Here is a 27,557-nt window from a genome sequence, read left to right as displayed (position 1 = left end):
AATTCAACAAGCTTTTTCCCTCTCTATTTGTTGTTCCAAAAAAAAGGTACATTTGAACCAATCACAGCTAACAGATTCATGCTGATTACATATCAGTATGTCAGCCAATTGAACGGACAGCAGAGTCCAGTTTTTTTTTGTTTGTTTTTTTTTTTTGCTGCGGGCTCTGCACTGCATGTACTACGTAGACTAAATAAATGAATAATAAATATCAGTGGAAACGGATGACGCTACACAAGCTCTTTATTAGGCTTGTTGTTAACACTTTTGTATGTAAATCTGACGTTAGTAGATTGTTCTTATTTGGAGGTGCGTTCTTACAACTATATAGAATATAACTATTCTATTCTATTCTCATAGTCCTATTTTTTCCTCTGTTTGTTAATACTACTGCCAAATATGTTTAAAAAAAAAACATGGACATCTGTGCAGGTGATTGTAAAACATCATCGTCTTTTCAAAAATGGTCCTCCTGCTGCGATTATTTCATACTTTTGTTGACCATTAGGAATTCTTGTCAAGTGTTAAAAAACCCCAAAAAACTTTTCATAAATGTGCACTTCAATGTGAGTTTTAGAGACTCGACCTCCTGACAGTCCTACATTTCAATCAGGTCAACAAAGCGAAACCTTTTTGTCAATTATTAAAGTAATTTTAAAAACTTTTATTTCAGGTTGTGTTTTTAATGTTATCGTACAACACAACATTAGAACATCTGTTTTACATGAAGTGAAAATGATCAAATTTAAAACATTGACATTGAAATGAGCAAAACAATTTCAAGTGTATGTGACATTTTTTTTTTAATTTGCGAAAAAACATAACCCCTTAAAGGGTACTTATTGACCTCACTGGCTGCCATTGACGGTGCTTTAAGACCGACCTTTTTGGATGGCCCCTCCCAGTACATATGGATGAAAACATCTGCACACAGTTTGGTGGCAACGTCATAGACCTTCCCCTTGAACTCCGCCTCCCAGTAGCGGCGTTGCTGCAAAGAACCCGACGCTGACCTCCTCGAATTCGGTGAAAGAGGCCGCTTTGCCCGTAACTAAATCTGAGGGAAACTAAATTGACTCAATGTCTTCTAATAATGAACATATGGAATGACTTACCCTTCTTGACGGTAAGGACCAAACGGTCTTCTTAGTTCCACTCGTTAAATCTGAAGAAACACACAAACAATCAGTATTGAACGTGAATTTACACTCTGATAAGCAACACTGTTTAGTTCTTACTTGACAGTCTTCAGACTGTAGCTTGGATCCTCCCTGATCTCCAATAAGACCCTCTTTCCTTCTTCCTCTATTCGATTGTCGCTGAGAATCAACTCTTGAAGATGGCAGGGTTTTACCTTGAGCACCTTGGCCAATGAAACGCATCCTTTGTTGGTGATCCCACAGTCGTACAGCCTGTAACGCATGAGATAATTGGCTGAAGTCAAGAAACGAACCTGGATAAAATGATGAAGGTTCTGCTGAAAGTAACATTGTGTCTGCCTTTTTCTTCATCAATACAGGGTTTATGCGGGCCATAAAAAGCACAGTTTGGATTCTGGTTCCAATCCTGGTACCAACTCTGTTTAACTCTGGAGTTGTCCACGGTGAGAGGCGCTGAGCGAGTGTGGGCATACTTATTGCCCCCCAGCTTGGCACCTGTACGCTAGGGTTTACCCCAGTAGACGAGAGGGTAGCATCCCTCTGCCTTAAGGTGGGGGGATGTGTCCTGACTGTTGTTTGTGCTTATGCACCAAACAGCAGCTCAGAGTACCCACCCTTTTTGGAGTCGTTGGAAGGTGTGCTGGCGAGAGCTCCCTCTGGGGACTCCCTCGTTCTGCTGGAGGACTTCAACGTTCACGTGGGCAATGACAGTGAGACCTGGAGGGGCGTGATTGGGAGGAACAGCCCCCAAATGATCAGAACCCGAATGGTGTTCTGTTATTGGACTTCTGTGCTTGCCACGGATTGTCCATAACGAACACCATGTTCAAAACATAGAGGTGTCCATATGCGCACTTGGCACCAGGACACCCTAGACCGCAGTTAGATGATCGAATTTGTAGTCGTCTCATCGGACTTGCGGCCACATGTTTTGGACACTCGGGTGAACAGAGGGGTGGTGCTGTCCACTGATCACCACCAGGTGGTGTGTTCAGTCAGACGGCGGGGGAAGAGCCTGGCTAGACCTGGAAGGCCCAAACGTATTGTCAAGGTCTGCTGGGAACGTCTGGCAGAATCCCCTGTCAGAAAGAGTTTCAACACCCACTACCGGCAGAGCTTGTCGCTTTTCCCGGGGAAGGTGGGGGACGTTGAGTCCGAGTGGGCCATGTTGTGCACCTCCATTGTTGAGGCGGCCGATCGGAGCTGCTGCCATAAGGTGGTTGATGCCTATCGAGGCGGCAATCCCCGAACCCCAGCGGTAAGGGATCCCGTCAAGCTAAAGAAGGAGGCCTACCGGGCTTTTTGGCCTGTTGGATTCCGGAGGCAGCTGACAGGTACTGGCTGGCCAAGTCAGACATGGGAGGAGTTGGCCAGGCCATGGAAAATGACTTCCGAACGGCTTTGAGGAAATTCTGGACCACCATCCGAGTTTGGTCCGCATTCCCGGCAGTAAGTCGAATTCGTTCCCAATGAGGGTTTGATTCCGCCGAGGCTGCCCTTTGACACCGATTCTGTTCACAATTTTTATGGACCGAATTTCTAGGCGCAGCCGAAGCGTTGAGGGGATCCGATTTGGTGGCCTCAGCATTGAAACTGAAGATTTATGCAGATGATGTGGTGCTGTTGGCTTCATCAAGCCGTGACCTCCAACTCTAACTGAAGTGGTTCGCAGCTGAGTGTGAAGCGGTTGGGATGAAGATCAGCATCTCCAAATCCAAGAATGTTCTTTAGCCGGAAAAGGGTGGCGTGCCCTCTCCGGGTCAGGGCTGAAATCCTGTCCCAAGTGGAGGAGTTCAAGTATCTTAGGGTCTTGTTCATGAGTGAGGGTAGGAGGTAGCGGGAGATCGACAGGCGGATCGGTGCAGCGTCTGCAGTGATGCTGACTCTGCAACGTTCTGTAGTGGTGAAGAAGGAGCTGAGCCGAAAGGCGAAGATCTTGATTTACCAGTAGATCTATATTCCTACCCTCACCTAGGGTCACGAGCTGTGGGTCGTGACCGAAAGAACGCGATCCCAGATAAAAGCGGCCGAAATTTGTTTCCTCCGCAGGGTATCCGGGCTCTCCCTTAGAGATAGGGTGAGAAGCTCAGTCATCTTGGATGGACTCTGTGTCGAACTGCTACTCCTCCGCATTGAGAGGAGCAAGTTGAGGTGGCTCGGGCATCTGGTTCGGATGCCTCCTGGACGCCTTCCTGGAGAAGTATTCTGGGTATGTCCCACCGGCGGGAGGCCTTAGGGACGACCAAGGACATGCTGGAGAGGCCACGTCTCTCATCTGGCCTGGAAACCCTTTGGGATCCCACTGGAGGAGCGGGTTGAAGTGGCTGGGGAGAGGGAAGTCTGGGCTTCCCTGTTAAAGCTGCTGCCTCCGCGACCCGACCCCGGACTAGGCAGCAGATGATGGATGGATGGATTGAAAAGCATTTAAATGTCATTAAAGGAATTTTGTGAAAATTCAACCCATGTAAAGTATTAAACTACTTCGAGGCATTAAAAATTATGTAAACTGGATGTTTTTTTGGTGTTTTTTTTAAAAATAATATTACAGTTGCTGCTAATTACAGCAGTGGTTGTTTTGAGTAGTCGACCAATGGAAGATTACGAACAGGAGGAGCTCCTTACCTGAGGACTTTTAAGATGCCGCGTGGGCTGGCCAGTCCTTTTGAGAGGATCTCAACCCCCTCATCTGACAGATTGTTGCAGCTCAGGTCAAGCTCTTGAAGATGGATGGGGTTTAACTTGAGAGCCTCAGCCAATGAAACACATCCTCCACTGGTGATCCCGCACCGTGATAGCCTGCAACAAAAGAGATAATTGCCTGAGGTCAGGAAGGGAACCTGGATGAAGTTAAGAAAGTTCAACTAAAACTAAAATTGTGTCTGCCTTATCCTTGGCTAATAGCAGCAGTGATTCTTTTAATTAGTCCACCGGATCCACAGAAGATTACGAACTGGAGGAGCCCCTTACTTGAGGACTTGTAAGATACAGTGCGGACTGGCCAGTCCTTTTGAGAGGATCTCGACCCCCTCGTCCGACACATTGTTGTTGACACTCAGGTCCAGATGCCTCAGGTTGGATGGAGCGTTGAGAACAGAAGCCATCAGGTGACAACTGCGTTTGTCCAGGTTACAGTTGGCTAGACTGAAGCAAAAACACAGGTGGAGGTCGTGAGAGCGAGCAAAACCTGACATCTCTAGTATGGGGTTTGAACAATAACAATAAATGGTCAATGGATTTACACTTGTACCTTCCACTGCCCTCAAAGCGCTCTATATTGTATCCTTACCTACCTACTGGTGACGCAGCACCAGGAGCAGTATATTGCTCAGTGATATTTAGGCGAGTTCATAATGTCTAATGTGATTTTTCACGATTTTGGATTTGCCACTTTTTCATGACGAACTTAAGGTACTGTTATACTGACTCAGCTTTTTGTTTGCTTGCATAGGGAAACAATTTGTTACGGTCTTTACTGATGTCAATGACTTGGTTGGAGCATTAATCCATTCAAATTAGGGCTGAACAGCAATGAAATACTGTTGCTGAGATGTTCATCTCGGTTAATAGCATGAAATCCAAGCAATGAATTACTCAAAGTCATCATCAATTCAAAAGTAGCAAAAGACGCTGGTATAAAGAGGCCTCTGGAATCGCGTCTTTCCTCTCGTCCTAACAGCCACGGGTCAACTTTGGCACCAGTGCCAACCATTACCGGTTTCTTAACTCATTCAGTCCCAGCCATTTTCAGAAGCCATTGCCTTTTGCTCTTTTACAATGATTTTGGCTGAACTGTCAAGCGCCACAGAATATTGTGTTTGATGGCTACACAAACTAAAAAGAACAAGTAGATTACAATCTTTCATCATGAAAATAGGTTTTTCTACTCTTTTTCGTTCTTCAGTTATGAGCAGTTGAAGATCATCAATTATTGTTTGTATAAGTTTTTGGTAGCGAACCTAAGTGTTCCAAAAAAATATATGAACACATCTTTTGGAGTAAGTTCATTTCGTTTTTGTTTTCAGTTTTGTTGTTGCGTTTTGTTCCAAGCAATTGTTGTTTGATTTTATTTTTTTATGTGATTTGCATTTATTTATTTTTATTGATCTTTAGGGATTTTTGATTGATTTGTGATTTTTAGTTTTGCTGCTTGTGTTGTGTGCACTTGTTTTTGGATTTGCCTTTGTGGTTTTGACATTTTCGCACATTACTTCATTTGAGAGCACTTACACTGATTTTTGAGAAGCCTTGACCACCAACAGCAGCTTCTCGAGCCCCAGCGGCGATGGGGAGTAGCTGGCAAGAATAAAAGACTTCATGGTTTCCTCGTCTGTAAACAAGAAGAAGGCCAGGGCCGACCACATTTCATTTGACATTTGACGCCAGGACAAACGTCCTGAATCTAGTTCCTGCTGGATCTGCTTCTGCAAGGAGTTGTCCTTCAGCTCGTTTAAGCAGTAGAACAGGTTGATGTTCTTCTCTGGAGTGTTCTGTTTGATCTTTTTCTTGATCAACTCGACTGTCTTTGACTTGCTTTGCCCGCAGCCCTGTGGAGCCTTCAGCAGTTCCCCCAATAGTTCCTGGTTGCACGGCAAGGAAAGGCCGATGAGGAAGCGGAGGAACAGGTCCAGGTGTCCTTCACTCTCCGAAGCTTTCTTGAGAGCTGACTTGTGGACGTCGGTGATTGTCGTCTGTGTCGAAAAACTATTTCCCAGTGACAATCCTGAATCATTCAGTACGTTCTTGTTGTCGTGGAAGAGACACATCATTACGTACAGTGCGGCCAGATACTCCTGGATGGTTAGATGGATAAATTGAAACATCTTGCCCTGTTCTTTTCTTCTGAGCGGACGGACATCGTTAAACACCTCTGTGAATAAACCACAGTGTTTTGCAGCTTCGCTGTAATCAAAGCTGCCGTCCACCAGGTCCTTCTCGTAGAAGATCCGACGATTATTCATGGTGTGGTGAAAAGCCAGTTTTGCGAACACTTTCACATAAGGGATGTGCTCCGTTGTATTTCTCTCCTTGGAGTTGTCCAGCAGGTGACCTATTAACTCTGAGTACATGTCAGTCAGCGTTGTGGGAAGCTCTCCCTCCTTCCCTTTGTCCAAATGATCCTGAAGAACTGTGGCAATGAGCCAGCAGAACATGGGAATGTGGCACATGATGAAGATAGTGCGAGATTTCTGAATGTGCTCAATGACGCGTTCCTCATTTGGGAACTTTTTCCTAAAATACTGCAGCCTCCGGGAATCGCTGAATCCTCTCACCACTGTGCTGCTGTCGATGAGGTCGGAGGGGATATCGCGGGCCGCTGCGGGCCGCGTGGTGATCCAAACCCGGGCACAGGGAAGCAGGTTGCCCTTGATGAGGTGCGCCAGGAGCACCTCCAGCGGGTAGGCCACCTTCACATCCATGCCCACTTTCTTCGTATTCTTCAAGTTCATTTTGAAGTTGCACTCATCCAGTCCGTCGAGGATAAACAAGATCTTGATCCTGCGGCTTTCATAGTCCTGTTTCCCGGACTTCTGCAGGTCATCTAATATAATGTTCAGTGTCTCCTCGCCCATGTGCCTACTTTCGCAAACGTAGCATCGGATGAGCTTGGCCAGCGTAAAACGTTTCCCTTTGTTCGTGTTTAACTCACGGAATGTGAAGGGAAATATGAAGTGCACGTCCTGGTTGGTATTCCCGCTGGCCCAGTCACACACAAATTTTTGAACTAGGAAGGTTTTTCCTATTCCCGCGAAGCCGACGGTGAGCATCGTGCGTATCGGTCGCCGGTTCCCGTCAGGGCTTTTGAAGATGTCACACGGCAGGATAGACTGCTTGGCCGCGGCGGGACACGTCTCCATCTGGAGGACCTCATGCCGCCCGTCCGGGCTGACGTCTGTCCCGTAGGTGACGTCTAGCTGCGTGTAGACGTCCTCCAGGGGCTGCCGCTGCCAGCGCTCGGTGATGCCCTCAGAAGCAAAGCTGTATAAACGCCGCAGGTGGTCTTGGAGCTCCCTCTTCAATCTGGCAATTTGATCATCACCATGGACAGAGAAGTCGGCGCCTGCAATAAAGCAGCTGTGACCCATTATGGACAAAAAACAACAACCTTGCGACCAACCCTCGGGAACACAGCCACCAGAGACTTGAATAGGGAAATGCTACGCGCAGAAAGACAAGAAGCCTTTTTGATGAAAGGTCTTCATCATCTAATAGTCCACATGGCTTTCGTGAAATAGCAGTGTTGTTATTATTACTTTAAAAAAGTAATTAATTACAGTTACAAATTACTTCGCCCAAAAACATAATTAAAAAGTTATTAGCAACACTGGATATGAGAGCTTCAGAAATGAAACAAATAAAGTGTGCTTTCTGATTTACAAGACAAACGGGCTCTCCAAATAGTTTTAACTTTGGGGACTCCTGAGGGAGTATTTCACAATGGTGGTTCAACCAAATCAACGCAACCTGAGTTTCATGCAGACTGAATCAGGGTTTCAGGACAACTACCTTTTCCTCGTCTCACGGTTGACTTCCACAGTTTTTAAGTCACTGGCGTCCAGAACTCCAGAAGCTACTTTGGGGACTAACCTGTTATTTCCAGCATGTCGTTGCGCAACATCTCAGCCGAGTTAAGGTGATTGATCTTCTCCAGAATGTTGATGGTCTGCTTGAGAGCGTTCTTGCCGTGCTTCTTCATCAGCTCGTCAGCAATGACCACCTGGTCGGCATGTTCACGTACCCTTTGAGGCAGGTCCGAAAAGAACTTGAATTTCTCGAACTCGTCCTCCCCCAGCTCCATCAGTGTTTGCCACAGCAGCTCCATCTGCTCCTTCCGCTCGCTGTCCAGAGTCATCCTTCACACAAGTGTTGTTTTTGTCAACGATGACGATAACAAAAATATTTCGTCAACAATGTTTTTCATGACAATGACGTCATGATGACACGCTGAAACGTGTCAAATTGTATAAAAACGAAAACATTAAGAGGGGTTTTAATAATAATATATAATAATAATGTTTATCTTTAAAGATATCTTTAAAGTCTTTGTCTGTGAATCCCTCTAAGTAAAAAAATAAATAGTGAGTACTTCCTCCACCACTGCCTTTTGGAACTTCCTTGTTAGTTTGTTTGCCACAGTTGTGGCTCAAAGTGACTTGTTTTAATATACAAAATATCCAACAATATATTTAAAGATAAAATATACCAGAGTCATATACCAAAATATACCCGAGTGGGTAGTAACGCGTTACATGTACTGTTACATTTACTTGAGTAACTTTTTAAGAAATATTTACTTCTAAGAGTAGTTTTATTAAGTTTTACTTTTTAGATTTGTGAAGAAAAAACGTTACTTTTACCTTGCTAATTTGGACTACACAAGAGTCGTTACATTTTTCCTCGTTAGTCTACATGTTATATTTTTATATGGTCATGTAATGTGTATTGTACAGTATTATAACAATAGTTGATATAGATAACTTTGTGCTCAGAAAAAATACCATTGTTTAAAAAAAAAAGAACCAAACAAAAATAAGCAGTTACTCAAAATGTTACTCTTACTTAAGTACTCTTTTCACCAAATACTTTTTTACTTGTACTTGAGTACATTTTTTGGATGACTATATTTACTCTTACCTGAGTATTATTATTTTGAAGTAACACTACTCTTACTTGAGGAATATTTTTGGCTACTCCATCCTGAGTTAACTTGGGTTCGGTTCAGACGGCAAGTCTTAGGCTACGTTCATACTAAAGGTCTTAATGCACGAATCCAATTTTTTCGTGTTTTTCCGACTCAAGTGAGGCATTATCTTGACGGTCTGAACGGGACAAGTCGCATAGGAGTGGACCATTTCAAATCCGATCTGGGTCACTTTTGTATGTGGTTTAAATCCGATCTGGGCCACATTTTTCCAGAACGTCGTGCGCGGTCTGAACTGGCAAGTCTCCCAAAACGGAATTCATGCAGCAATTACGTCATCGTCAATACGTATGTTTTTATATTTTATTAAAATCAATCACAGCTTTGAAAGCCTACTGTTGGTTGATAAATTTGTTGGTAGATTTGTTTATTTCTTAGTCAGTTCCAGAGAAAAAGTTCCTTCAATCAAAGTATATATTTTCAATCAAAAACAAAAGTCACTTGAGCGAAAGCAAAATGTGTTTGAATGCAAAAGTAAGGGCGAAACCTTTCAGAGTGAGGCTGCTTTGTATGGAGTTTTATTTGTGTCACAATTCTGAGGCCTCCGCTGGCTGCTTTGTCTTTGCTCGTAAATTGAGCCATTAGCAGAGGAGGGGGTTGGGGGAAAACTTTCTTGAGTAGGCTGCTTTCTCTTTACTTGCTGATGTTTCAAGCCCTACCCCTTACCCCTACTCCTTATCGCTTCGTTTGAAGGGCCAAGGGGTGGGCCGAGGGGTGGGCCAGGAGGTGGGCCAAGGGGTAGAAATGAGATGGGCTTGTCGGAGGATCTCCTTATAAGGCTGTCCCAAAATGGGACACCCTTGGGGATGATCCTAGGTTGTCCCAAAATGGGACACCCATGGTAATTCTAGTGTTAAAGAAAGTTTGTAGTGTTTACTTTGGAATTGCTGCATTTGTGGCCATGTTTGACGGTACGCGCATGCTCAGAACCACATCGTTGCAATTTTTGATGGGAACACTGGTCCGTGAAAAAAAAGACCCAAATAACACCGGTCCATGGTGCAAAAGGTTGGGGACCCCTGATCTAATGGGAAGATAGATCGGTTTGCTCGACGGAAGGTTGACTCGCACTTGGTATGAGGAAGTATAACAGACCTCGAGGCAGCATGAACTGCATAGATATAGATACTTAATTGCGTCATGAAAATAGTATGTGATGCAATGATGTTACAATAAAATCAGAAAGTAGACATGAAAACAAAAAAAAGGAACAGTGTGAAACTGTCGAAACCGATAAGCAAAATTGTTTGGATCCTACCAGACAGTCTTCAGGCTATAGCTGGGATCCTCCGTGATCTCCAATAAGACCCTCGCTCCTCTTTTTCCTATTTGATTGCCCTTGAGGTCCAGCTCTTCAAGATGTGAAGGGTTTAACTTGAGAGCCTCAGCCAATGACACACACCCCTCTCCTGTGATCTTGCACTTTAACAGCCTGCAACAAATTAGGTAATTGCCTGAAGTCAAGAAGGTAACCTGGTTAAAGTGACAAAGGTTCTGCTGAAAGTAGCATCGTGTCTGCCTTTTTCTTGACTAATACAGGGTTTATTAAAAAGCATGGAAAGTCATTAAATGGATTTTGTGAAAATTCAGGCCCTAAAAAGCATTAAACTAAATGTTTGAGGCATTAAAAATTATGTAAACTTGACTTTTTTTCTTACATAATTTATTAGAGTTGCTGTTAATAGCAGCAGTACTCGTTTGATTAGTCGACCGGCTCCATGGAAGATTACAAACTGGATGACGTACTTACTTGAGGACTTTTACATTGCAGTGTCGGCAGGCCAGTCCTTTCGAGAGGATCTTAACCCCCTCGTCCGACAGATCGTTGTAACTCAGGTCCAGCTCTTGAAGCTGGGAGGGGTTTATCTTGAGAGTCTCAGCTAACGAAACACATCCTATGCTGGTGATCCCGCAGTCGGACAGCCTGCAACAATTGAGATAATTGTCCAGAAAAAAGTCCAGAAAGGAAACTTGTTAAAGTGATGAAGGTTCTGCTAAGGCAGTACTTCTCAAATAGTGGGGCGCGCCCCCCTGTGGGGGCGCAGAGCGATACCAGGGGGGGGCGCATGTGACCTCGGGGAACATGCATTTTTTTGTTTTTTTGCCGTACTGGAATAAAGTGTACTTGCACATCCACTCAGTAGGTGGTAGTGGCGCTCTCATTTTCAGAGTGTGCGCAGTATTTTTGAACTAAGGAAGAGCACTCAGCACACACAGACAACAGATATGAAGAGCAGTGTGCCACCGCCGTTTTCGAAAGCAGTTTTCCGACCGGACTCACTCACGCAGCGACCCACTGTCTTGTCCGGTTCTCACGTCGCCGCCCGAAAAGTGCCATTTTCGGCTTGGGATCGTCACGACGACCGCCCTCACCTACGGTTCTACCTCGGCCGCCGAGAATGCGTTTTTTTCGTGCCGTTTGTCTTTTAGCTTTTGACTTTTAATATAGTGGGTGATGAGGAAAGACCACTGTTTACTGTGTCTAAAAATAATCATAGCGGACAGCCAGAAGCCAAATCAATTAAGACGCCACTTAAAGACATTAGACCCCAATCTCATTGATAAGACGCTTGATTGTTTTTCAGTGAAAACGTGCCTAATATTGCCAACAATCGTCCTGCTTTGTCAGTGTTATATCAATCAGTAATCCAGTGAGCATTGTTAGCATGCTAATTGCAGAATAACTCCACACCAATGCAAAGGAGGTAAATACTGTGAGCCGCAAAAATAAAAGCTGTCCTGTCCAAGGACACTTTTTATTTTATTTTATTCAGTTTTGTTTTTTCGGTCAAATTTTTTGGCATATTGTCCTCATGAGTGAATATTTCTAATCAATTTTATAATTTGTTATTATTTACTGATTTTATTACATTTTATTTTTCTGTATGGTCAAAAATGTACCTTGAGTGTATTTTTTACAGTTTGGATGTGTTTTTTTTTTAAATTCAGGCAAATTGATGCACGTCTTCTCTGTTACAAACAAAACAATGTTAATAAAGTTATACTTTATTATAAGTTGATCTATGTTACTTTTTCTCTTTATTAGAAAAAAGACACAATGTTAGGCAGATGCGTATTTATAATAGTAATTTTATAGACAAATGATACTATTTACAGTGGCGGCAGAGAGTTTGGGGGGGCGCGAAACATTTACATCTTCCTTGGGGGGGCGTGACAGAAAATAATTGAGAAGCACTGTGCTAAGGTAACATTGTGTCCGCCTTTTCCTTTGCTAATACAGGGTTTATGCAGCCCATTAAAAGGCATTAAGTCATTATAAAGATTTTGTGAAAATTCAGGCTTAAGCATTAAACGAAATGTTCGAGGCATTAAAAACTATGTCAATTTGATTGGGAAAAATAACTATGTTTTACATAATTTTTGCGAGTAGTGCCTCTTTTGATTAGTTTACCAGATCCACAGAAGATTACGAACTGGCGGAGCTTCTTACTTGAGGAGTTTTAAGATGCAGTGTGGGCTGGCCAGTCCTTCCGAGAGGGTATCGATACCTTCGTCCAACAGTTTGTTCTCGCTCAAGTCAAACTCTTCAAGATGGGAGGGGGTTACTTTGAGAGCCTCAGCCAATGAAACGCATCCTCGATTCGTGATCCAGCACTTGGACAGACTGCAACAAATGAGATAATTGACTCAAGTCAAGAAGGGAACCTGCTTAAAGTGATGAAGGATCTGCTGAAAGTAACATTGTGTCTTCCTTTTCCTTGACTAATGCACGGTTTATGTGGGTCATTAAAAAGCAGTTAAAGTCATAACATTTATTTATTTATTTATTTTTTTAATTCAGGCCTTAAAAAGCATTACATTTATCAAAAATTTCATAACGGGATTTTGTGAAAATTCAGGCATTAAAATGCATTAAACAATGTTTGAGGCACTTGAAAATTATGTAAACTTGACAGTTAAAGAACAACTTTTTTTTTTTTACATAACTTATTAGAGTTGCTGGAAATAACTGCAGTGAATATTCCTACAAATTGGATGAGCTCCTTACTTGAGGACTTTTAAGTTGCAGTGTGGGCTGGCCAGTCCTTCTGAGAGGATCCCAACCCCCTCGTCCGACAGATTGTTTTTGCTCAGGTCCAGCTCTTGAAGATGGGAGGAGTTTAACTTTAGAGCCTCAGCCAATGAAAGGCATCTTCGCATAGTGATCAGGCACGCTGACAGGCTGCAACAAAAGAGATAATTGCCTGAAGTCGGGAAAGGAACCTGGTTTAAGTTATGAAGGTTCTACTTTAGGTAAAATTGTGTCTGCCTTATCCTTGGCTTGTTGCAGCAGTGATTCTTTAGATAAACGATGCACAGAAGATTAAAGAGTGGAGGAGCTGCTTACTTTAGGACTTTTAATTTGCAGTGTGGGCTGGCCAGTCCTTTCGAGAGGTTCTCGACCCCCTCGTCCGACAGATCGTTGTGACTCAGGTCCAGCTCTTCAAGATGGGAGAGTTCTAACTTCTCGGCCAATGAAACACATCCTCGCTTCCTGATCTTGCAGTTTTTCAGCCTGCAAAAAAAATGAGATAATTGCCTGAAGTCATGAAGGGAACCTGCTTAAAGTGATGACGGTAACAACGAAAGTAACAATTTGTCTGCCTTTTCCTTGATCAATACAGGGTTTAAACAGGTCATTAGAAAGCATTAAAAGTCATTGAATGGATTTTTTTTTTTAATTCAGACTTTATATATATTAAATTTATTCAAACATTAAATTTAATTGATTTTGTGTAAATTCAGGCCTTAAAATGCATTAAACTAAATGAGGCATTTGAAAATTATGTATCAAAACTTCAAGGTAAAAAAAAAACAATTTTTTTTTAACATAATTTATTAGCGTTACTGGAAATAGCAGCCGTGATTATTTTTTAACCATCATGCGGATCTATGGAAGTTTACAAACTGGAGGAGCTCCTTACTTAAGGACTTGTAAGATGCAGTGTGGACTGGACAATCCTTTTGAGAGGATCTCGACCCCTTCGTCCGACAGTTTGTTGTAGCTTAGATCCAGATGCCTGAGGTTGGATTGAGAGTTGAGAACGGAAGCCAGCAGGTGACAGCTGCCTTTGTCCAGGTTACAATTGGCCAGACTGAAGCAAACAAGCAGGAGGAAGTCGTGAGAGCGAGCCAAACCTAATGGCTTCTGACTTAAGTATGGTGCCGTAAATAACAATAATAATGGTAGATTTTATTTCAAGATGCAAAACAAGACAACAAAAAATAAAGAGCAAAATTACAAATCCCAAAGATATTATGCCCTAGACTTCACTATTAATTGACGGGGCATGGGCCGATTCATAGGAGGCCTTTAAAAAAAAAAAAAAAACATATATATATATATATATCCGAATGGTCTGAACAGTTTTAATGTTTCACATTGAGAGTATGATATACTCCCATTGTGAACATTCAACATACCTCGTTTATTATGACAAAGCAGCGAACAGGAAGGGGTTTTAGGGGAACCGAAGAATAGAAGAGAAACACAAGAAAAGAATGAAAAGAAACACAAAAAAAGAAATACTTTGAACGCCTACACTAACAATCCCGGCACCGGGGCCCTCCACCCGAGCGCCCAATCACATCCAGCCCCATGCGAGCTCCACCAAACACGCGATAGCCGCGCAGACGAGCGGAGACCCAGGGCCCCGGCCCCCACTTAGCGCAGCCAATCCCTCCTCCCACAGACCCAGCAAAGGAGCCATCGTCTCCCCCCCGGGTTCCAGGGTAGTCCCCCGGGCCACCTGTACCCCAATCAACCGGCCTTCAGGGATAGAAAGAGTGGACGCACCACCAACCCCAGGCCTACCCCCACCCCGTTCGCCCACCCGGTCCAAGAGTCACAGCCGCAGCCCCCCCAATCAGCACAGCATGCCACGGGACCCCCAGCGGTCCTCAGGCCAAGAGCGACACCCAGCTGATACGCCGGCGCCCAGCCAGTGACCCACGACGGCGTGCAGGGCGGATACCCAAGCAGAGAAGAGAGGGGAAGGTGGAAGCAGGAGAACGCTGAGGAGCTGCCACGAGATCGGAGGCCCGACCTCCCTCCACTCCCGCGGCCGCCAGCCCAGGCGGAGGGGAGGCAACGCCCCAGGAGCCATGCCATGGAGAAAAAGTGTGGGACCCACCTACCACCCTATAACTGTGGCTGCCAGGTCCTCGGCTGGCAGCTATTACCCAGCACCATGATGGGATTGTGTGGGTAGGGTAGTGCAATGTATGCATTAAAATAGGAGAGCTCGGCTTAGGGCAGTGGGACCGCTGCATGAAATTTCTATCCAGCCGCCTGTCCCACTGCACTTTGCCGGAGCTCTCCCGTGAATTATGATGTGTGTGGTGCGTTAAAAAAGATACAGGAATAGCTAGGCCTGCTGTGAGGAGGTAACCATGAGGCACCCCCCCAACAGGTCCCATCCATCCCACAAACTTGGTGTGTGATGCATTAAAATCAGGGGGGAGCCGGGCCGCAACTGTATGGCCCTGTCCCAACTCTCCCCGGGGGAATGAATGAAGATATAGGTGCCAGGGTGAAAGATATTTACAGTGCAAAGTGAGGAGTGCGTGAATTAAGAGGCAAGTTCCCGCAGGCGTGGCCCCGTCCGCCAGAGCCACCCCCGCAGGGCGGGAGAAGCACCAGGGCCCCGATCAACCCCCCACCCCAGGCCACCCCCGGTGCACCCACTACCGCCCACCCCTCCCCCCACTGCCCAAGCACCCAGCCCGATCAGGCGCTACACCAGGCGCCGGAGACCAGGGGATGTCAACCCCACAGGCAAGGGACAGCAAACCCCACCCAAGGCCCCATGGGCCCTGCCGACGACCCCGCCGACAGGAGGGCAGCAGCTGCGGTCCGGAGAGGCATACAGGGCCGGAGATAGACCAAGGGGACGGAGGCGCGACTCCTCCAACCCACCCCCGGGCCAGGAGGGTTGCACGGTATGACACCAGGGAGCACCTCCCCGGTACAAGGAAACGTGGCTCCGGCCAGGCCGACCCGGGAGAGCACTGTGCCCGCAGCATACACCCTCTCACCCCGGCGGGCCAGGAAAGGGCCGGGGCGGCACCCGTGCGGCACCCCCACCCGCCCGCAGGACCATCGCCCACCCAATGAGACCCACACACGACCAGATGCAACCAGACAAGCCCAAGCCGAAAACCACGGGGCCAGCACCAGCGACGGGAAAGCACAGGGCAGGACACCAATTCAAATATTTTCAAAACCAAAGCTGCTGCCGACCTAAACCAAAACAGGCATTTATGAGTCTCTATGAGCAGCGGGATAAAAAAATTCAAAGTCGTTCCCGAATACAATTCCGATTAATTATTGTTTCTATAACAAAACTGAAAATGGCTGTAAAACTCCCAGATTTTACACAAGATGCACAAAAATCCTCAAATGCAGATTTAATCACCTATATGTTCAGGATCAATAGCAATATTTTACAAATAACCTTTTGCCCAAAATAGTGACTTAAGTTTTTTTTTTTTTAAATTTTGTGCAAATTAGAAATAAGTTTTCGACAGCTAATAAATTATTCAATTTTCACATCAGAAACGTAATAGTTTAGGAAAGCATGCAGAATCATTTATGAATGGCGATGGCATGGCTCAGTGATAGAGTAGTTGTTCCCCAACCCAGAGGTTGTAGGTTCGAATCTCTGCCCTGATGAACTCGCCTAAGTATCCTTGAGTAAGATACTGAACCCCACATTGCTCCTGGTGCTGCGTCACCAGTAGGTAGATGCCAATGTAGTGTAAAGCGCTTTGAGCACCTTGAGAGGTGGCAAAGCGCGATACAAGTATAACACCATTTCAATAATCTTCAAATAACTTATAAATTCTATATACAATCACAACTTATTATTTATTGAATTCAGAGGTCACTATGGGTCATGGGGATAGATGGCCGCATGAGGACAGCCCGGCCCGTCTCCAGCTATCCCCTGTCCACAAGCTCCACCAGGGCATCGAACATCACAGAGGGCGGGTCACCCCTCTTGAAATCTATGGCAATCTTCATGTTCTCTTGCTGGGCAAGCTCCTCGTTCGTCTGTGGGTCCAGCTGATCGTCAGCCAGCTCCCTGGCAAGCTCGGTGAAGCTCTCCTCCTCATCCTCTTTCTCTTCTAACTTGGCGCAGTCAAGGTCGGCCTGCACGTCCCTGGGGAAGAACTCGACGAGCTTTAGCAAGTGCAGGCGCTGGGCCGGCCTACTGCTGATCATGAAGTTCTTTACGCGGATCCAGTGATTGGTGGCGCTTGCCAAAAGAATGTTCCATTGTGTCAGAGTTGGCCTTCCCCATTCACACATACTTGACCCAGGGGATCTTGTGGAGGATGATGTCCCTGAAAGAGACGGGCATTGCACATAATGTGCAGAGTAGGCGTCAGCAGCCTGTTCCTCTCTTCTTTTTCTTCTCCTTGCTGGCCCAAACCTGGCACATTTTATAAAATAAAAAAAAAATTAAAACTGAACAAGCTTGCTGTCGATTGAATTCAATTTAATCAACTAAAGTGTGGTTAGATACCTTACAAATCTCCTGGATTCACTTGCATATTTTAAACTTTTGAACAAATTACGTCAATTTCTCACAAATCTCCTGGATTCACTTGCATATTTTGAACTTTTTTACGTCACAATGAAAAAATTGGCGTCTGTAAAAAAGTCATGGATATCAAACTCATAACTGTCCCTTAATTGTATTATTTTTCATTACTGTCGCATACTTCCCGATATCTTAGACGATAAATAATCCAAACAAAGAAAAATTGAAAAAAAAAAAAAGTTTAAAAGGGTAAATATATGAAAATGAAAATCTCGATTACTCCTTGATGTCTGCGATTTCTGCATCGCGACCCTTGCTATATGACCATGTTTCACCCATAAAATCCCCCCTGTGGCCATTCACAGCTGTGTGATATATGCTACATGGAGTTTTTGGATCAAAAAGAGGTAAGTACCCTAATAATACCTCGTTAAAATCATGGCGTCTTCAATAATGCTCTCGCGTGCTCTCACTTCAAGTTAGGGTTTTGCTGTTTATTTTTTAAATGCCCTCCAGTTCAAAATTTTTCTTCGCTCAGAAAATTGAGATTTTAAGCTTTCCAATGATGTATCACACATGCATATAGGACAATTTCGAAATTTGTCCAAATTGGGGGTCTCAGAGCAGAACTTCAAGTCACCTGAGTGTTTTCCGCCATATACATAAAACAGTCTAGATCAGTGGTCTCCAAACTATTCCTAATAGGGCCGCAGTGGGTGCAGGATTTCACTTCAACAAGACCACACCTTTTCACCAATCAGGTGTTTTATCAGAGTAATCAGTTGATTGCAGTCAGGTGCTGCTTGTTTTAGTACAAACCACATTGGTTAAAAGGTCTGTGCTTGATCGGTATGAACAAAAACCAGGACCCACAGCGGCCCTCGAGGACCGGTTTGGAGACCCCTGGTCTAGATTCTTGGATAACAGCAAAACAACAGGCAGTTGTCATACATTTTACGTAAATATTTCAAAGTATAACACTAGTGTGCAATCCAATGTGGCGGCCGTAGCGGCTAACTTTTCCCATTCATTGTATTTGTGACGCTTCAAAATGCATGTGGTGCGAAAAATATAATAATTACCTTGAATCCTCGACCAAATCACTCTTGAGAAACTCCGAGGCCTTGTTCTTGTTCAACTTTCGTCCTGTTTCAACGTAAATCCGGCGTTAGAACGCGACGTGTGTTTGAGGATATCAGCTCTCCCTGCCTGGGCCATCGGCCTCATTCGAGAAGGCGTGGCGCAATGTCTAGGGAAATTGTCCCGTCAATTAGTTATGAAGTCTATGATTATGCATTTTATTTTCTTGTAGTAATGTCACCACCATATCTTGTGCTGGACGTGACGCAGTCTTTGTTTCGGATGTCATCAACAAGGACTGCGATCTCGTACGACCTCAATGAGTAAATACTATTCTTTGTTTTTTCTTCAAGATTATAAATTGGAATTAACTCATGTTTTTACGCATTTGAGATTTTTCAAGACTTTGGATTTGCCACTTTTTCAGGACGAACTTTAGGCAAACCTGTTAAACTGGACCAGCTTTTGTTTGCTCGCATAGAGAAACAATTTCTTACCGTCCTTACTGATGTCATTAACTTAATTGGAGGTTTACACATATTGAAATTAGGGCTGGGCAGCAATGAAAACTGTTCATCTGAATTACTAGCATGCAATCCTTGCAATTAATAAGACAAAGTCATCATCAACTCAAAAGTGGCAACGCAGAGACAAAGAGGCCACTGGAATAGCATCTTTCCTCTCGTCCTAACAGCCACGAGTCAGCTTTGGCACCAGTGCCAAACATTTCCGGTTTCCTAACTCAATTGCTCCCATCCATTTTTCAGAAGCCATCGCCTTTTGTTCATTTGCAATGATTTTGGCGGACCAGTCAAAAGCCAAAGAATATTGTCTTTGATTGCTATACGGACTTAAAAGAAGAAGATTCCATCTTTCATCATGAAAATAAGTTTTTCAACTCATTTTATGTTCTTCAGTAATGAGCAGTTGAAAATCAGGAAGTATTGTTTTCATACATCTTTGACAGTGAATCTAATTATTCCATAAAACAAATCTTTGGGAGTGAATGAGTTCATTCCATTTTGTTTTCAGATTTGTTGTGAAGTTTTGTTAGAAGTCATTTATTTTTTTATTTGTTTTTTAATTATATTTTTTGTGATTTGCATTTTTTTAATTCATCTGCTTTGTGATTTTTAGTTGTGCTGTTTGTTTTTTCTGCACTTGTTCTTGGATTTGACATTGTGCTTTTGGAATTTTTGCACTTCAGGAAGACTTTAGAGCACATACTCTGATTTTTTAGAAGCTTTGACCACCACCAACAGCTTCTCGAGGCCTAACCGCGATGGGGAGTAGCTGGCAAGATTAAAGGACTTCATGGTTTTGTCATCTGTAAGCAAGAAGAAGGCCAGGGCCGACCACATCTCATTTGACATTTGACTCCTGGACAAACGCCCTGACTCCTGATTTAGTTCCTGCTGGATCTGCTTCTGCAAGGAGTTGTCCTTCAGCTCGTTTAAGCAGTAGAACAAGTTGACGTTCTTCTCTGGAGTGTTCCGTTTGATCCTTTTCCGGATCAACTTGACTGTCTTTGACTTGCTTTGCCCGCAGTCCTGAGGAGCCTTCAGCAGATCCTTCACTAATTCATTGTTGCATGGCAAGGAAAGGCCTAAGAGGAAGCGTAGGAACAGGTCCAGGTGTCCTTCACTCTCCGAGGCTTTCTGGAGAGCTGACCGGTGGACCTGAGTGATTTTCTTCTGCTTCCAAAGCTTGACACAATTTTCCAGTGACCATCCTGAATCATCCAGTATGTTCTTCTTGTCGTGGAAGAAACACATCATTACGTAGAATGCGGCCAGATATTCCTGGATGGTCAGGTGGATGAACTGAAACATCTTTTGTTTCTTGCTTTTGAGCGGATCGACCTCCTTAAACACCTCTGTGAATAAACCGCAGTGTTTTGCCGCTTTGCCGTAATCAAAGCCGCTGTCCTCCAAGTCCTTGTCATAGAAGATCTGATTATTATTCATGGTGTGGTGAAAGGCCAGCTTTGCTAGCGCTTTCATGTCAAGTTTGTACTCTGTTGTATTTCTCTCCTCGGAATTTACCAGGTGGCGACCAACAAACGCTGAATACATGTCGGTCAGCGTTGTAGGAAGCTCTCCCTTCTTCCCTTTTTTCAAATAATCCTGAAGAACTCTGGCGATGAGCCAGCAGAAGATGGGCATGTGGCACATGATGAAGATGGTGTGAGATTTTCGAATGTGCTCAATGACATGCTCGTCATTTGGGAACTTTTTCCTGAAGTACTCCAGCCTCATGGAATCGCTGAATCCTCTCACCTCTGTTCTGCTGTCTATGAGGTTGGAGGGGATCTTGCGGGCTGCCCCGGGCCGCGTGCTGATCCAAACCCTGGCGCACGGAAGCAGGTTCCTATTGATGAGATGCGCCAGCAGTACGTCCAGCGGGTAGGTTTCCCCCACGTCCATGTCCACTTTCCCCGTATTCTCCAAGTCGATTTTGAAGTTGCACTCGTCCAGTCCGTCGAGGATAAACAAGATCTTGAATCTGCTGCTTTCGTAGTCCTGCTTGTCAGACATCTGCAGGTTGGCAAATATATTGTTCAGTCTCTTCTTGCTCATGTGCCTGTTTTTGCAGACATAACATCGTATTAGCTCGGCCAGCGTAAAGCTCTTCTCTTTGTCCATGTTTAACTCGCGGAAGGTGAAGGGAAATATGAAGTGCACGTCCTGGTTTTTTTCACCGCTGGCCCAGTCCCACACAAACTTTTGAATGAGGAAGGTTTTGCCTATTCCCGCGAAGCCGACAGTAAGCATCGTGCGTATCGGTCGCCGCTTCCTGTCAGGGCTTTTGAAGATGTTGCATGGCAGGATAGACTCTTTGGCCGTGGTGGCACACGTCTCCATCTGGAGGACCTCGTGCCGCTCGTCTGGGCTGACGTCTGCCCCGTAGGTGACATCCAGCTCTGTGTAGACATCCGCCAGAGGCCGATCCTCCCAGCGCTCGGCGGTGTCCTCGGAAGCAAACTTGTATGAACCCTTCAAGTGTTCTTGCAGCTCCCCCTTCAATCGGTTCATCTTATCATCATCATCGACGGACAAGACGGCGCCTGCAAGAAAGCAACATGGACAAAACATAATGGACAAAACACCTTGCGACCAACTGCAGGGCACACAGCCACCAGAGACATGAATACGTAAAAGTCCTACCCTCACCTAACAGACAATGAGACACTTTCTGTGATTGTATAACTCAAGGCAGATTCTCTTCATAAATACCTCCATGGTTGAGTTATTTAGTGATGTTTTAATGTTTTATTAGTGTTTAACCCTTTACACTCCGCGCTATACAATTGGGGATGCTTGTGTCCCCTTGATTTCTGTGGCCAATAACGTCTGTTGTACTCGTCATAAAGACCTCATTTAGACCAGAACAGTGGTACCTCTACATATGAATTTAATTCGTTCCAGGACCTTGTTTGTAAGTCAAAATGGTCGTATGTTGAGCAGGATTTTCCCATAGGAATACATTATAATTCCATTAATTCGTTCCAAAGCCCAAAAACCTACACTAAATTCTGAATAAATACTGCTGGCACTGTTACAAATGGCAATTAAACATAGAGAAACAAATAAGTTATAAATAAATAAATCATAATGATAATAATTAATAATTATTCCTGTAAATAATGTAACGAATCGGATTCTAATATGGCGGACACTTTTTAATGTACCTGAACGCACCGCGGGGCTGACGTCACAGTGAGATAGGTTGGTGCAGTAGGGATAATTCTTTCGTTTTCTTGAGAGCACAGTCAACTTCGGAGGACAATGGGCGTTTTGTGTTGGATAAGTTCTTAAATAAATGATAAAAACGTGACGAAGCTGACGATTTCCTTGGCAATGTTACCATAATAATAATTGTCACCTTAACTTATAAGTACTGGCGAACGGTGGTCGGAAGAGGACCGTGGAGCTGTATTGTTGAGCCAGTTCACGGATGCGCACCCCACGCTCATATTTTTCTATAACTTGCATTTTCATTTCAAAGGTAAGCATCACTTTCACCAACTGTATCAACTTTTTTGAAAACGGTTGATTTCTGACACAAGAACATCCGCCGTGTGTTCGTTTGCGGTGCTGTCATGTCGTCGTATTTCGAGCATGTCGTTGGATGTAGAAACAAATGGCGAGTCAAATTTTACGTCGGATGTTGAAAAGATCGTGTGTCGAAGCGATCGTATGTCGAGGTACCACTGTATATAGATAAATAATCACTCTGTCATGGCAGCACTGTCGCATGTTTACTAAATGAATTTTTCTGAGGTGACTTGAAGATGTTGACGTTCACATTAGTGGCCGCCATCTTGCATCCGCGATGTTTTATATCACGTCTCTGCTGAAATAACCAAATTTTCTCACAATAACATCGACAAAATGGAATCACAACGACAAGACAGGATTAGAATAAGGTGAAGAACACCAGTAGAAGAGCATCTAGTTCTTAGGAGGCAAGTAGAAGCAGAGAATTAAACCGAGTCGGAAGAGAAGTCCACAGAAAGAGGGGGCATGGATTCGGAGGAAGACAATGCGATCAACGTTGACATTGATCTCCTCCAAGAAGGTCATAACATGAAAAAATATAGCCATTTATCATAAACTTATTGAAGATCAAGTCATATTAGGTAAGTTTTGAGCCCCAGAGAACTACTTTGAACAGAGTTACCCTCCCTGCTGAATCAATAACATCTTGTATTATTGGCCATGTAAACAATGACAAAAAAAAAAAAGTGTTTTTGTCTGTTTGTAAACAGCTAAATTCCATTACACACCAAAAAATTCTTTGATAGACTATGAGATATTATTGTTGTATTTGACTTTTATATCATACTCATGTGTGAATTTAAAAATAGTGTGAAAATGGCTATTCCAGTGTTTCTTAACGTGGGTTCGATCGCGCCCCAGGGGTTCGGTGAGCAAGTCTATGGGGTTCGGCGAAGGTAAAGACAACCAGATCCCTATTTTTGTATGCTGATTAAATCAAGGCAAAGTGGCTTTTTAGACCAAGTTTTGGACTTGTTTGCTCCCAATTTACATGCTTAATCCATTTATTTTATCAGCAAGTCCTCGATCAGAAAGGAGGTTCTTCCCCAGGGACTGGTTTGCTCAGTGGAAGGTTGGCTCGCACTTGGCATGAGGGAATACAACAGACCGATGGCCAGAGTGGTCTCAAATATTGACCCGTATATTAAACAAGCTGTCAAAATGAAGAATTTTGAACAGGAGTTTGCTAAATTATTCGCTCGCTAGCTTAGATAGATAGGTTTTGAATTAGAAATAAACTGCTTTATTATCTAATTCCGAAGGGATCTGTGAATCCACATGTGAAACTTGTGCGGTTTGGTACCTTTAGCAAGGTTAAGAACCACTGGGCTATTTGTAAACAATAGAATGTATATATATATATTTTTTTTCACTTTTCAGATCCACCCTCTGCCAGAGCTCCAAAGGCTGAGAGGGTGAGAGGTAAAGCCAGAGGCATGAACAGACCCCTCCCAGATGTAAAAGATGACGTTTCATTTCGTTGAAATGAATAGAAAATGTTGGTTTTCAAGTTTCGTGACAATAATGTGGATTGTTTACAAACTACTGTACTGTCAAAAAGTGCCATTTTTGGAATGCAAATGACACCGTGCTTATTTGCTCAACCTTGATGTGCAGTATGCCAAATCGAAGCTAAGATTTTCAATTTTTTTTTTTTATCAGTTATCAAAACCTTATTGAGATTTATAGTGTATCAGTCATCAAGGAATGTGTGTGTTTTTCCATATTTAGCATGTGAAATTCTTTTGACTTAAGCTGGTGATGACACTTTCAAATATGTGAGAAATTTAGGGAAAAAAGTTAATGACAATTGATGATCTAGGATTAAAAATATGTGCAACAAGGCACCGTTTTTCAGGGGCTTTTTATAAATACTCATAGAAAATTTTCACAAAAATTGCTCGGAGTGTAAAGGGTTAAAATGAGAGAAACCTCTCCCGGTCTTTGAGATGCGGAGACTCCTTTCATTATAGAAACACCACACCAATGATTAGTTGGAGAAGTGATTCAATTTTATGATGTCCCACATGTAATTTGTTTTAAGTGAACTGGTTTCTAGTCATATAAACTGCTGCCATGTGGTGAAAAATAAATCAATCAATTAATGTACTGTTACACTGATCAATGACTTCTTTTTTTAAGAACTAAGTAAGGACTTATTTTTAATTCTTAATCATTTCTCATGTTACTCATGTGTGGCTCAAAATGACATCATCTATTGCTCCAGTGATGCATTCCAAAGAAATAAATGAGATGAGGAAGAGCTATTGATGAGATCTCGATAAGAGCTCACCATTCTCAGATATCTATTAGATGAAAAAGAGAAACAGAGTCCATCGATTGTTCCTAAGGACCTCTTAGGAGCAACAGAGAAGCAACAAATGATCACATAATGAGAAGCAATGGTTATGTCTCAGGAGTTGAGATTGGGGAATAGATGAGCAACAAAAATTTTGCCACGGGTCGTTTCATGGTTAACTTCCAGTTTTCAAGTCACCTGCTTTCCACCACAGGACGCTAACCTTCTATTTTCAGCATGTCGCTCCGCAGCTTCTCGGCCAAATTGTTGTTCCCGATCTCCTCCAGAAGCATGATGGTCTGGTCAAGAGTGTTCTTGCCATGCTTCTTTATCAGCTCGTTAGCAATGTACACACGGCGGGTGTTTTCACAAACGCTTTTCGGCAGGTCCGTGCAGAACTTGAAGGACTCGAATTCGTCCTCCCCCAGCTCCATTAGCGTTTTCAACAGCAGCGCCTTCTGTCCGCTGTCCAGAGCCATCCTTCTGACTTATCTACGGGTGAGGTGACCGTCAAGTGGGTATCTGCAGACAAAAACTTCTATTGTCTTATTGTAACTTAAGTTCATAAACCGTTTGAGTGACATGACGCAAAACACAAATGTCAGGTCAATCTTCTTCATTCCTCTTAGCAGTGGTTGAATGTAACGAAGAAAAAGTATCTTTCATTACTGTACATAAGTACATTTTTGTGTTTATGTACTTGTGTACAAATATGAATTAGTACTTTTTACTTCAATACATTTTACGTCACATGTATGTACTTTCTACTCCACTACTTTTCAAATGATCGGCCGTGTTACTCATTGTGAATTGATCGTTTTCATGCCTTCGGAGCAATCAATAAATTCCGTGCAACTATACCTTAACTGAGCACTAGAGGCAGCAACAGCGTTTCCAACAGCAAACTTTCTGCCCGCTGTCTCGAACCATCCTTCCTCCTTGTTAATGTGTGAGCGGGATGACCATCGATCGGGCATCTGTAAACGACAACTTTTCATCGCTTATCGTAACTTCAGCTTGTAAAACATTTGAGTGACATGACACAAAAGACATTTCCCAGGAAAGTGACACGACATGAGGTTGGAACTCATTGCTAACTTTTTTTGAGCTACAAAATAAACTGTTTTGACGTAGAAAATATTTGAAATGAATGAAGACAAAATGACCAGTCATTCTATATTTTCTATTGCAAAGAGGTTTGATCGCAAAATTTCTGAGCAATTGCTGTATTTATGATCAGCTATATGGCGAGATATCAGCACAGGCTAAAGTCTATAGTTTTATTATCGCAGTCCAATTCCACTCATAACAGAACTTATGCGTTTATGTGACTCAATATCTGGTGAGATATCAGCCAAGGTCAAAGTCAGTTTCTTTTTTTTTTTTTAAATCACCCCACCACTTGACACACCCTTAGCACTGACGACAAAGATCAGCACAAACTATTTCCCGGGACCTAAAATTGGTTGCTTGCCTAAGCCTTTATTGGGCAAGCTCCTAAGGATTCACCTACTTTTTAAGTCGAAAAACTGAATCATCTTCCTGACCCGACGGTACAATTGATCAACTAGCGAAAAGCTGACCACCATTTGACCGTTCAAACTAAAATGAGATCACATGTAATCATCGCTAAACAACCAAACCCAGTAACTGACATATCTATGAACAGACTTAAGCTAACGATTCACTGACTATCCAACTACTAAAAGTACTTACGCGAGCTTATCGTCTCGTCCTTGTCCTCGTCTCTTCGCCGTATGAGTGACTTAAATACTGTGCGCTCAGGACCAAAGTCCTCAACGACCGAAGTACACACCCACACCGCGGGCGCGTCTCTGTGCGTATGTTTGCACAAAAAAAGCTAAGGAAAAGCATCTAGTAAATTTTGATGGTCTACATTTCCATTATGTTTTAGTGATACTTTTAATGTTGAACTTAAACATTATTAAGTAACTGTTTTTGAAACAATCAGCAAATGCGAGTTGAATGACCAATCTCCAAGTAGCTCTCCAAAATAATTAGAACCAATGTTGAACAATATACATTCAAGTACAGATACAGAGGTGAAATGTCGCTTCTACGGGGACATTGGAATTGCTGGTCGTCGAGTATGTTAGGAAAGAAGTTGATGAAATAGCTACCTCATTTGAACTTTAAACTGTCTAGATTTGATCAGAGGTTGATGAGTTTTAACATGGCCTAGTTACTGTTTATAGTAGGGTTGGTCGCTTTCTGTTGATATCGGGCCACCTTCTGTTGATTACAGGTCACTTCCTGTTAATGGAATTGACGTATTTGGCAGTCAACTGCTTATTGCTGTCAATGTGATCATCAATGAGAATTGTCATTTGCTTGACCAAACCCTAAAACATCGACCTCCTGTAACCCGTACCACAGTCGTAACCCAAGTGTTGAAACAGCACAGGAAAACACACGGGAGAAAAACTTTTCTCCTGCTCAGTTTGTGGTAAAAATTTGGTCATAAAAAGGAAGCTTAAAAAGACACACCAGAATGCCCACTGGTGAGAAACCTTTCTGTTGCTTAGTTTGCGGTAGAAAATTATTTCAAAAGGGAACCTTCAAAAGCATACACTGGGGAGAAACCTTTCTCCTGCTCAGTTTGTGACCAGAGATTCCCTTTATAGGGAACATTAAAAAGGGAACGTACGAGGGTGAGAAACCTTTGTCCTGCTCAGTTTCTGTTGTTCC

At 43.4% G+C, this 27,557-nt stretch overlaps 1 protein-coding gene across 1 annotated transcript; it reads right to left on the bottom strand.

Annotated features, from left to right (window-relative positions):
• Positions 1-819: 819 nt before the first annotated feature.
• Positions 820-25,839, bottom strand: LOC130927563 (NACHT, LRR and PYD domains-containing protein 3-like). Its single transcript, XM_057853502.1, has 16 exons — positions 25,710-25,839; positions 25,072-25,370; positions 19,716-21,555; positions 13,785-13,955; positions 13,208-13,375; positions 12,869-13,042; positions 12,311-12,484; positions 10,610-10,783; positions 10,118-10,291; positions 7,746-8,011; positions 5,388-7,218; positions 4,128-4,301; positions 3,783-3,956; positions 1,239-1,412; positions 1,116-1,165; positions 820-1,057 (listed from the first exon to the last, which is right to left on the bottom strand). The coding sequence occupies exons 2-15, from the start codon at positions 25,325-25,327 to the stop codon at positions 1,147-1,149; spliced, it is 5,769 nt and encodes a 1,922-aa protein (XP_057709485.1). The 5' UTR covers positions 25,328-25,370; positions 25,710-25,839; the 3' UTR covers positions 820-1,057; positions 1,116-1,146.
• Between the last annotated feature and the right edge of the window lie 1,718 nt (positions 25,840-27,557).

Source organism: Corythoichthys intestinalis, chromosome 1 (genome assembly GCF_030265065.1).
Source record: "Corythoichthys intestinalis isolate RoL2023-P3 chromosome 1, ASM3026506v1, whole genome shotgun sequence".
In the NCBI taxonomy this organism is placed as follows: Eukaryota; Metazoa; Chordata; class Actinopteri; order Syngnathiformes; family Syngnathidae; genus Corythoichthys; species Corythoichthys intestinalis.
Note: the sequence above shows the minus strand (reverse complement) of the source record. Positions and strands in the feature narration are given on the sequence as shown.